Here is a 12,141-nt window from a genome sequence, read left to right as displayed (position 1 = left end):
ATTAATTAGTTTAACACATACTTCAATAGAAATGGATTCTGCAAAGTATAAATCAGTAAAACTATAGTTTTACTATAAAGTTAAGTTGTGGTTTTCCTATTGGGCACATTTACACTGTTATTATATTAAAAAAGAGATCATTTCTTTGCAGAATTACTAAACTTCATCAGCCTTAGTTAACTAAGAATTTTGGGTTTTCATTTTGAAACTCACATAGTTTATTGAGATTGATCTGAATTTCAAGTAGAAAAGACATAATAATGTAGAGATATTATAACCTGAAAGTTTACCTTGCACAGCTACAGCCTCTGTTAGACAGAGAGTCACGTGCTGGGCCTCCATTCCTCCACCAGAAAATTCAGTCATTCCCTGAGAATCTCGATTTATCTGAGCTAATAACATTGTCTACCTAGAAAGAAAGTATTCACAAAACACAGCAAAATTAAATAAAGAACCAGAACTAGCTTAATTGGATTTTTAGACAGCTGTTACAAATGTTTTATCTTCTGCATAAAGAAGATGCAATGAATGACTGATTAACCTGTAAAATACTTTAAAGGAAAAAAATTTGTTTGAAATAGGCAAATGTTCCTACCTTAAACTAAGCTGCTAAGAACTTCAGGTAGCAGCTATTGAAGTGCATCAATCACATTTAGATTTCAGTTAAATATGAATTATTCAACCAGTGTACAAAGACCAATGGTGCTAATGACAGTGCAAGTGATGCCATCTTTTTACCCCCAGATTAAAACAAAGATGACAGTTCATGCATGGTCATCTGCGACAACATCAGGACTTTTAACTATATAAAATGAAGCATCCCTCTGGTGCCAGGAAGAGGTTTAGACTCACTCACTGGGAATTACACTTGATTAGTCTGAATAATCAAGCTACTTCTGTAAACTTTCCTGGAAGGTGAATATTATTAAAAAAAAAACACAACCCTCCTTGAAAACAATGAACTATGTCATGATAAAATGTAGCAGTAAGGCAACAAGATGGTTGTCAGTGGATAGCAGTCGGAGTTTGGCATGTATCTCATAGAACCCATCCCTTTTGATACTGATTATAACCTGGGCATGTTTTAATGACAGATTAAGAAGACTACTAAATCTACTGATTTTCAGCAGAGGAGCCAGGGCAGAGAAGCCATCCAAGGTAAACTGCATTTATACTCGAGGTTTCTAAAGAAAATGAAGTAGCTACATTTGTTTGGATGCTGTAATCTAAGTGACAAGTAACTGTATGAGGACATAAGAGAACTTGAGTTCACCTCCTTCCTCTGCCATCCTGTTAGTTACTTTGGACTGACAGCTGGCAGTAAGGTAAATTAAGTAATTACAGTATTAGATGCTAGTGGTACATAAAGGCCACCTGTGCTCTTAATGGCTAACAATATTATGTATTGTCTTGTTTTCCGTTCATCCATTTTTTAGGGCACCACAGGGAAGCAGGCCATAAAGCAGCCAGACCACTCCATGCACTGGAGAAGAAAAGCTACACATCCACTGGTTTCAAGCTGTATTCTGAAGGAATTCCAGCAGGGACTGCTTTTCAAAGGCCATTCAGCTCAAGTCTGCTTTTGAGTATTCCCTCTCTTTGATGAAGTATCTTTTAAGAAACTCCTAGCACCTTTAATATACTACCTGCCTGTAAAATAGAAGAACATCCTTCCTTCAGAGCTCATGCTTTTTCCTCTCAACTTTGGGGAGGTAGAGAGGAAGCTATTCAATGCAGATACTGCAAAGTCATGAAACGGCCAGAGCAGAACCAACTGCTTAAAGGATGAATGGCTATTTTGGAAGAAAAGGAAATCAAATATAATATAAATTCAAGAGCCAAAAGAGCAAAAGTATGTGTTTTAATAATCAAATGCAACACACAGAACAAAATTCACTGCTTTCCTCTGTTCCAGAGAATTTAGATGATCATGTGCTACAATTCAGAGACTGCTGCCATTTTCTCCCTTCCAAATCACCTCTTCCAGTAGATCCTCTTCTCAATCCCCTGTCCTTCCATTGGCATCTTATGTCCTCTTTGAAGTACCAATTTCTTTCCTCAGACAGTTCTACGATAGTACCAAATTTCTAATTCCAACCTTCTTGATAAAATGACCTAAAATACTCTCACATCCACACTAACTCCTGCAACTAGTCCCAAGTCTTATCTTACTGCTGGTCGGCACTGTGTGACCATGATGCCACTGTCTATCACCTTCCTGTCTCTCTCAAGACAGCTCATGTTCAGACTCATCTTTCAAGTGTATCCCCTGTCATGGGGGTTGTAGCACTAGGACACCCCCAAACAGCCAATCTCCAGCTTTCACTCTTTGGTGATGCAGCAATTTTGCTGTTACTCTCTCTGCAGGAAGGAGCACCCTGAAGCAAAAGTGGATGTGCTGCTCACTTGCAGCCTCTCCTTCACCAGAGGAGAAGGCAGGCTAAACAATCAGGGCTAGCAGCTCTGAGGAATAGGATGGGGAAAGAACCAACAAAGACAAAGCTGGCCTGTGTTGCACAATTAGGCTATCACAGAAATGTTGCTGATACAGTGTTGCTTTCTGGATTTTTTTTTGTGGGTCTGGGTATTTTGTTTATGGGATTTTGTGTTGGTTTTATTTGGACTTTTTAGGTTTTGTTGTTGCTTTTTTGGTGTTGGTTTTTTTTTTACCTGATTTTTCTCATTAAAAGCAGTCAAGTACACACAGACTACCAAGAACAAATTATGGACTCTCTACCCTTATAGACACTCAAACCTCAACTTGATACAGCCCTCAGCAACCTGGTCTAACCAGATCTGTCTTGATCAGGGCTGGACAGGATAACTCTAGAGGTTCCCTCCAACTGGCACTGCTTTGTGATACCCAATAATTGAATACACTTAAATGGTATCATCAGAACTGTCAAGTCTATCATCTGCCCTGCACATCTAGCCTCTTACTGTATTTTCATTTGCTTTGGGCTTTGAGACTGGTCTATTCTCATCAAACTTCTCTTCCTTTATCCTCAACCTTAGTCACTCTCTTCCCTCCTCTTTTTTTTTGTTGTTTCATATGCTTTCTCCTTTTTTTTCCCCAGCAAATGTCTCCATTCTTCTTCTAAGCCAAATCTCACCACCTTCTTTCCCTGATCTACCTCATTACCTTTACTTTTGTGCATTTGCATCTGTAGGATTTTTCTTTAAACCTCTTGTCTGCGAATACCTGTCAGGAAGATTTCCTTTACTCACTTCAAATATAGCACCCCATTAGGAATGGATTTCAGGTGCTTTTTAGGAAAATACATGAACTCTGAGTAGTCTGCATGGCTGCTCAACAGAACTGATGTGCATGTGTTCCACTTAATCTCAAGAGCTGTCCCCCAGAAAAGTACAGACTCAGTCTTGAGACACTCAAGTGAAAATCTGATTAGTGAACTCTTGCAAATGATCTTCACAGATCACACACAAATTGCAACTATCAGCCCAAGCCAGCAAAATATTGACTGAAAAAATCTCTGAAAACAGTGTCTAATAGATGGAAGAAATAACCAGTTTCGAGAAGCAGTGCTGAAATAAGCCTCACACCACTAGTTACAAAGCAAAAGCAGCGAGTTAGTGATGTGCACTGCTGGCTTTACCAGTGCAGCTTCTGTCAAAAAGCATATTAATGTAACCCTTCAGTGTAACACTGCCGGATAAAATGCGCCATCCAGCAGGGTACAAAGTGCAGGTTTTCTATTAAAAGAAAACCAACCCACCACCCTCAAATTCTCCAAAAGGAAAAGTCCTGTGAACATCAGCACGATTTAAATTCTCAACACTTGGAAAATAGAAGAATGTGGGGTGGGAGAGCCTAACTAAAAATGCAGGATTTCTCCTTAAGACTTCACCACACTGCCAATCTAGACAGCATCTCTTGTACGTACTTCCATCTCCTGTATTTTCCCCTCCGTTAATATGCAAACAAACACAATCTTTTGGAGAAAAGATGTGACACTAAAAGAGGTTTTATGTAAACTCAATCTAGCAACTGGAAACAGGAGTCTCCCCTGTAAACCAGTAATTGAACAAGTAAGAAACAGCAGGCAGGATTTAGGCAGATGAAACACCCCGATAGATGGCATGCTGCTGTGAAACAGAAGGTGGGTCTGAGGCACTTGGAATTCCATCAGCTGAGAGAACACCTCGAGAAGACTCCACGTAGTAGAGAATATAGTAAGTAACTGCTGGAAATTAGTAAGCATTTGCCATTTCAGGAATGACTACACTGACATATTGCTGGACAAAAGAAAACAGAGGAACACTAGAAGGTCCTTAGAGAAAAAAAATGTTTTAGAGAATGATTAACAGGAAATGGAATAAAGTTTGTAGTAACAGCCATGGAAGAAAACCTAAGATTTATAGAATGCAATTCAGGATGTGCAAGAATAATGAAGTGAGAAAGACAAGAAAGCAAGCTACTTCAGACATTCAGCAACATTGTGACTGTTCACACTTCTTGTGTAGACAGCACTGACAAACCAGAAATAAGAGTCGCTTATGTAATATGTAAAGTATCACTTTTATTTGGAATACACTTCTAAATAACATACAAAACCATTGTTATTTTATGGAATTTACAGAACTAACACATAATAATTAAAAATAGCAAAACGACTCATGACACCACAATACCAAAACTTTCATCAAGGAATGTTTTGAAACTCACTCCCATATTTGCCAAAGCTGGATCTCAAAATCTGTTCCAAGTATGCCAGCACAGAAACAAAATGAAAAGTTTTCCTGAATTAAATACTGGCTGCATTAGAGTCCTTAACAATGGGTGATTTCAAATACCAGTCATTTCCCAAAACTAGTTTGGTTAACAAACATTTCTGCAAAATCAAAATTAGCAGCTGCCTTTAACATCAGCTAAATATTTCAAGTGATAATTAACATGCATGACAGCCTTCTGCAACTCAGTGCAACGAAGACTGACGTAGACTGAAAAACATACCAGTCCAAAGATGTTTTTAAAACACCTAAGTATGTACCTTACAAATAACATTTGACAGTTGTAATCTCATAAATAAACAGAGCCACTTCAAATCTTATTTCTGTTCCCACATGTGTCTGTATTATAGTCTTTTCCAGAAATTAAATCTAGCTTCTGTGGATGCTGTGATCAAGTGCTTCAATACCTGAGACACAGATTTCTTCAACAGCCCTTACCTTTTCCAGTATTTTACCACTGCACTGAAGCATTGATTTCATGCTGTAATTCTCTTTCAGTGAATAAACACAAGCAGCTACATAATGCTAGGCACTTCTAAAATTCTACATGCTTTCTCCTACAATCTGAACTTCTTCTACAGCACTTTTCCAGTTTCTTGTAAAGTCAAACAAAACACAATACCAATTTTTTTACCAGTACAGAAGTGGAAACAAGACTGAAATACAGTACAAAACCCTCTAATAAAGAACCTGGTAACAACAGTATAATAGAGGGTCAGATAGGCAATTTAATGGCAAATTACACTATTTTCTAGAAGACTACAAATTATGAAACACAGGCACTAACCCTTACCCTGGAGAAGAACTTAATCAAGACTGACAGCACTATCATCTGCATGAGCATGATGTACACACTCTGAATGACAGCTCAGCTAACTTGCAGAGACTTGTGTTGCCCAAAGCAGAAGTCTGCAGTCAAACTCAAGGCTCCTTTTTAGCTTTTTTGCAGTATTTCAACCTCTCTGTTCCACTACAGATACATACTGATTATGAAGCAGTTGAAGACTAATTTAGCACCACAGAGTTTGCAATGTCTTAAAGATAGCATATAAACATAAAACCAAATGTATCACTGCCACAACCAGGTACAACTCTTTTGACTGGTGTGAGCAGCGAGAACCACATTTGGCTTCACATAATTACTTGACAGCCCAGCAGTCTTCTTTCCCTGAAGTCAACACCATACATTCAGTTGACATTGTGAATCTCACCTACAGACTGTGCATGTTAAAAGTATTGTCAATGCTTGCACCATCTAAGAAAAAGTTTAACTAGTACAAAGAATGTTTACAAGTCCTTATGCACCACTAACATTGCAAGATTAGGCACAGTGTACAACCTCACTGTGGGAGTGCTAAGGATGTGATGATTTTCAAATGTATAGCATTTAAGAGTGCAAGCAGGTCTGAAAAAACACACATCAAGACGACCCACATGTGAAGAAGATTCAGGATGATCTCAAATACGACTGCTAACTTCCTATGTTTCTTAACATATTAGAAAAGAAGTTACTGGTTAATCAATGGAGGTCAAAGTAGTCATCAGTATATTTTCAGCAGTGCTGACAAAGCTAACTGACCTTGTGCTGCAGCTCTGGAATGAGCACCTCACCAGCAATGATCAATGCACTCATGAGAGAGTCATTCTTAGTACACTGTTGTATAGGTTTAGCACAAGAGAGGGCCATATAATCTGTGGCAAAATATCAAATCCAAGTATGATGAAAACACCCATGCATGACTGGGAATGGCTTGCAGGTGCACTGTGACAGAATCACTGTAAGTCACCCAACAAGCAAGTTAGCAACTTTCTCTCAGCTCAAATGCTATTCCTTGCTCAACATTAAGACACATTTCTTCCCTCCCAGCCAAACTTGCATTATCAATGCTTAGGTATACCTTATTTTCTAAAAAAATAAAACCCACCAATCCATTTCTTTATTGCAGACTGACTAGTAATAAATTGCTTTTGCTTTAACAGACAGAAAAAGCCAAGCATAAATAATTCTAATGTGCAGAGTCAAAATCTGTATGTTGAGCATGACATCAGAAAAAAGCTGAACCTATGGTAGGTCATTTGACCTGTTTCATACTTGAAAAACTTAGAACATGATTAATAAAGATGGAAAAAAAAAAGAACACCAAACAAAACATCCAGCAACTTTACATAACCTTTCAGTGGACATTAGTGAAGTATAACGCTACATTTCATTCCAAGATTTTCCCCCCTGAAGTCAATGTAAGACTTAAAGCACTTAATGAATCAATCTGTGTGTTTTAAAAACTACTGGCTTTTGGGATTTATCACCATTGAGCATGTATACACCAAAAATTGCCTTTATAAAGAAGGCATCCAGATGACACATCAGAATTGCACTCAAATTATTCCAAGAAATTAACAGTAATGCCTATCTGAAATAAAACAGACAAAAAGGTAGTTAAATTCTGGACATCTTCAGGAGGCTACTTAATCCTTAAAACATAAAACCTCCATTTACATTGGTGCATGTTTTAAATAAAACAAGAAACGTGGTGAGTATGTGACAGAATTTAAGACCAACTATTTTTATCAGTATTTTCTGTTATTTCTGTCAATGATTTTTAACTCTCTTGTCAAATCATGTATTTAATTGCCATCACCAAAACAGTTAATTGTGGCTGTGCCCCTTCAAATCTGCTGCGACTGCTAACAAAACAGGGAATTTTAAGTGGGTTGTTTTGTGTGGTTATGAGTTAATTAGTAATCTAACTGTTACAGATGTAACAGTATTAGCCAGGGTATTTAACAGTGCTGGTTTAGTTTGTGCTTCTATTTCAGGAATGAAACCAACAGCCTGTTGAATTGCCAACCTTTATCCTGAATTGCAAAACAACAGACTAAAAACATAACTTGGAAAACTAATTTATATAAAGGAACTCTGTGTAATACCATGTTAGCTCAGTATAATATACTTAAAATATGGGCAACATAACCTTATTTGCAAATACAGACTCATCTTCCAATTCTAGAGAAGTCACCAGAAATTAAGCCCAAGAGCATTATGCAGGTAACAAAATTTTCCCCTCAAAAAGTATACAGAGGAAAGCATTCAGCAGACAATAAAACAGCCTGAGTAAAGCACTAAGTACTCTGCTGATGTAAGCATAAAATAGTTCTAAGTGTCACTGATGTCAACATTTAATATTGCAGAACTTGCCTGAACTGCAAATTCCCTTCAAAAGTGAGAATTCATTTAACAAGTGTTACCTTGGTGGAGCAAAGTACAATCTCACTACACCATTAAAAAAGTAGGATAACTCAAAGACTATTAGCAGTCACTGAAAGCATTCACTAATTTAGTCTAATTCTGGTTTTGAGTAAATGATTAACTATTCCTGGTGTGCAGAGCACAGATCAAGAGGACTAAAACCATGTTCTTTCAGTAAATACAACTAAATCAAGATACAGACTTAACTACAGGCAGAACCCCATAAACCCCACAGTGCCATGATGGATTAGTAAGGCTTCCTTTCCTTCCTTCCCCAAGAATGCGATACCTTTGTGTCAAGGCTTAAGCCAGGCACCTCCCTCAGTCTTCACTCTGTCCTCAGAACAATACCTAAGCACACTTCCACTTAACAAGAACTTGTGTTTCAGAGACAAATTCTTAAATTCCAGAGAATAATAATTTGTTAGGATCACAATCCACCTAAGGGATTCATAAGCTAAGCAGGAATCTTCTTCCCATCATGAGATATTTTGTGGCAGAAGGCATAGAAACAGACCAGCCAGATGATGTTCTCTTTATCAGGTGCATCAACATCCTTGTAGCACAGAAGAGATGAACAAACAAATGGCCCACCTATTAATGCAGAAGGCATGCTGCTTAGCTGCAGAAACATGCAAGAGCTAGGACAATAGAGGGCAAAAAAAAAGGCAGTGGCAACAAAAGGCAAAGGTTGGCCTGCGATGCTATATTATGTACATAATGTGTGTCAGAGGCAGGAAGAGTTACAAAAGACAGTCTGGGAAGCAAAAATCATGGAAGTGATCAAGGATGAGCGTACATGTCAAAATGCAGACCGGAAAAAAGCAACAATGCTTTTACAATGCTTGACAGTGAAAGAATTGCCCTGATTATCAGGAATGTGTTCTTCGCTTTCTGAGCCCTACGCTTTGGTAAACAGTTTTACACTTGCCAACTAAAGACTCTTCAGGGATTACTGTTTCTAAAAGACTCCACCAATGCTGGACATCTTTTAACCCAAGACTTAAACACAACAGCAAGGAAAGATGAACATCCTGCACTCTACATGAAGCCAAATTACACTGTAAGAGAAGCAAGCCAGTTCAAAACTGTGATCTGTTTAGCTTAATTCTAAACCAAAACACGTGCCTTTTATTAAAGCAAATACATAAGTCTGAAATAATATATACACACAGAGTGTTTTAAGGAAAGTCCAGAAAAGACTGTGTCTAAGGAGACCATCATCACCATCAAACTCAAGCTGAAGAGCCCTCAGCCTAACCCCTCTGCAGATCCAGAACTGTAGGTGAGCAGGCAGCCCACGCACTTGAACCATATTTGCAAGCAAGCATGGCGGTGGCAGCAGCTTATTACTTAGACCCATTTGCTGCTCAAACACCTACCCATTCCCTTCTCCTGGATAGCACAGGACAGCAAAACATGGTCCAGCAACAATCTGCTGAGCTGAAGCCGCACATAACTTGAGTTATTCTAGAGATGCCTGATTTTGGCATCCATTACTGGGGAATATTCATCACTTCATTATCACTGTGCCTGCCTCCTCTGAGAAAAGGGATTGCCAGCTCTTGACAGAAGTATTTTCATGCTTAAGCATCACATGCTACACCGACAAACAGTGAAGACTGTGACTGTCTAGCTAAATAAACTGTGACACTTAAGCATTTGCTTTGAGCATCCAAGACAGAATGGCCCTCCAATAGGATACAAGAAATAAAACATATTTCCTTACAGTAACAATTTATGTAATTTCTGCTTCTGATTTGAAATGCGTTTCTCAGAACTGTTTAAAATGTTCATTTTTACATCTCATTTAACCTGCCATTATCAAAACAATCATATTTTTTACTAAATATATTGCTGAGGTATGTCTTCTGTGAGATGAACAGCTTGACATGTGCAGGGTGAAATCTCTCTAGACTTTCATAGAATCAGGCAGGTTGGAAGAGACTTCTGAGATCATCCAGTCCAACCTATCACTCAGCCCTAGCCAATCAACTACACCATGGCATTAAGTGCCTCATCCAGTCTTTTCTTGAATACTCCCAAGGACAGCGACTCCACCACCTCCCTGGGCAGCCCATTCCAACAGGAAATCGCTCTCTCTGTGAAGAACTTCCTCCTAACTTCTAGACTGCCTCTTCTCTGCACTATTAGAGTCCCAGCAAACGTCTGGCAGGTTAAAGTCATCCACAAGAACAAGGGCAGGTGATCTTGAGGCAGCCTCCAGTTGCTTAAAGAGTAATAAATCAACCTCTTCTTCCTGGTTGGGTGGTCTATAACAGACTCCTACTAGGATGTCAACTCTTTTGGCCTTCCCCTTAATTCTCCCCTACAGGGACTCAACTTGATCATCTTTAATGCATGAAATAAAAAAAAACCACAACAAACCAAGCAAGCTGTGGAACATGATGTTATAATCTGCCATTCTAAAGCTGCATGGTAAGTACACAAAGAAACTGAGATATACTATACACATACTACTCTTATAAAGCCACCAATTAAGGACAAACTTGATTTTTCACATAAAATCACTTTGAAGGTAACACAGAAATACTTGGTACAGTCACAGAGTAGTGGTGGCTGGAAAAGACCTCTGGAGATCACCTAACCCAACACTCCCTGCTAAAGCAGACTGACCTAGAGCAGTCCTCTAAGATGTAACAGAATTCATTCAAAATAGAACCTTGAGAAAACTATTTGACAGGAGAAAATATTTTCTTGTACAGATTTTAAGGTCAACATTTACGCATCACTTATATTTCATAATAGCATTGGTAGTGCTCATTATTTAGTATCAAATATAACTATGTGTCAATGGCAAAACAAACCCTTAAGACATTTTATACAGAACTGAAGATGCTTAATTGTGGGCTTGTTAGAACAAAAATTTTCACTTGCATGAAAGTAATGTTTTCTTGCTGAACAAGCACTGCAAGTAAAACGTTATCGAAAACAAGCAAGCAACACCACTACCACCTTCTCGGTTTATTGCAGATAATATTTTTTAGAGGAATAGCTTTCAGTTATCCTGTTCTACTTCAAGTTTTGGAAAGAAAAACTGAAAGAAACAACAAAAGAAAAAGGAGAGTAAGATGTAAACGACTTAAAATCCTTTTCGTCGGTATCTTGGCAAGTTGAAAGAGATGAAACAGATTTCACAAGCTCCGTGCAAGGACTTTCTCCTGTTAGAACGGTAACAGCCGTGCTCAAGGCACTACCATACCGCAACGTCAAAAATAGTCAACTTCGTGCCAGAGTAAGGAATTGTTCCTTCCCAAACTCGCGCACATCAAGCCGCACGTTAGGCCGAAAGGGCTCTGCAAGTGTTTTGGTGCGGCTTTACCAGTCTGTACTCTGTCAAAACGGAAACGCTCCCTTATTTTTTTTAAAAACCCCAACACCACACCAGCCCATCCCCCCCCCAAAAAAAAACCAAACCCAACACATAAAAATCAACCCTCAGGTCCATGCACAGCGAGCGCCGGGCGCCCGGAGCGGGAGTAGGGCACGGGGCGCGCCGGAGGTGCAGGGCAGAGGGCGGCGGAAGCCCCCAGCCCGCAGGGTTGCCTGCCCTCATCGACCCCTCTCTCCTTCCCTTCCCGCCGCCCGCGCAAAAAGCACGCCCGCCACCAGCAGCCCCCGCCCGTGACGCAGCAGCTAACGGGCGCCCCCGACATCGGGCCCGCGAAGGGGCGGCCGTCGGGGGCACCGCCCGAGGAGCCCAGAGTCCCCCAAGGACCTCGCCCGGCGCTCGGCCCCCGGCCCGGTGCGCCCCGCGGCGCGGGATGCCGGCGGGCAGGCCCGGCGGGAGGGGAGGGGGAGGGGCCGGGCCGCGGAGCGAGCAGGCGGTGGGGACGCGGCTTTATTCGTGTCGGTCGGTGCCGGCGCTGCCCGGCTGCCCTCGTTGGCCGCCCCTCGCCGGCTCGGTGGGCGCAGCGCGGAGGAGCAGGCCCGTGGCGGCGGCCCGCGGCGCGGCCCCAGCCGGAGATGGCGGAGCTAGAATAAGGCACACTGGGTAAAAACACATTTATATACTAACCTCGGCGAGAATTTCCCAACAAGTCCTGCGTCCGACCACCATGCACCAGGACAGGAAACGGCCGCGCAGCGCCGCCCGCCTCAGCGCCGCCCCGAGACGCGCG

At 40.6% G+C, this 12,141-nt stretch overlaps 1 protein-coding gene across 4 annotated transcripts in view; it reads right to left on the bottom strand.

Moving 5' to 3' along the window:
* Nucleotides 1-12,141, bottom strand: part of ZNF143 (zinc finger protein 143) — a 33,545-nt gene extending 21,404 nt beyond the window's left edge. For 2 of the 4 annotated variants that reach the window (XM_064163710.1, XM_064163713.1), the window contains exons 1-2: nt 12,039-12,140; nt 291-405 (exon numbers count right to left, since the gene is read on the bottom strand). In XM_064163710.1, the coding sequence (XP_064019780.1) occupies nt 291-405; nt 12,039-12,080 (157 nt within the window). In that variant the 5' untranslated portion in view covers nt 12,081-12,140. Of the gene's footprint in view, nt 1-290; nt 410-12,038 lie in introns of all 4 variants that reach the window. The other 2 variants (XM_064163711.1, XM_064163712.1) reach the window with 2 other exon arrangements.

The sequence above is a fragment of the Pogoniulus pusillus genome, chromosome 24 (assembly GCF_015220805.1).
Source record: "Pogoniulus pusillus isolate bPogPus1 chromosome 24, bPogPus1.pri, whole genome shotgun sequence".
NCBI classification, from domain to species: domain Eukaryota; kingdom Metazoa; phylum Chordata; class Aves; order Piciformes; family Lybiidae; genus Pogoniulus; species Pogoniulus pusillus.
This window is presented reverse-complemented; position numbering and strand designations above follow the sequence as displayed.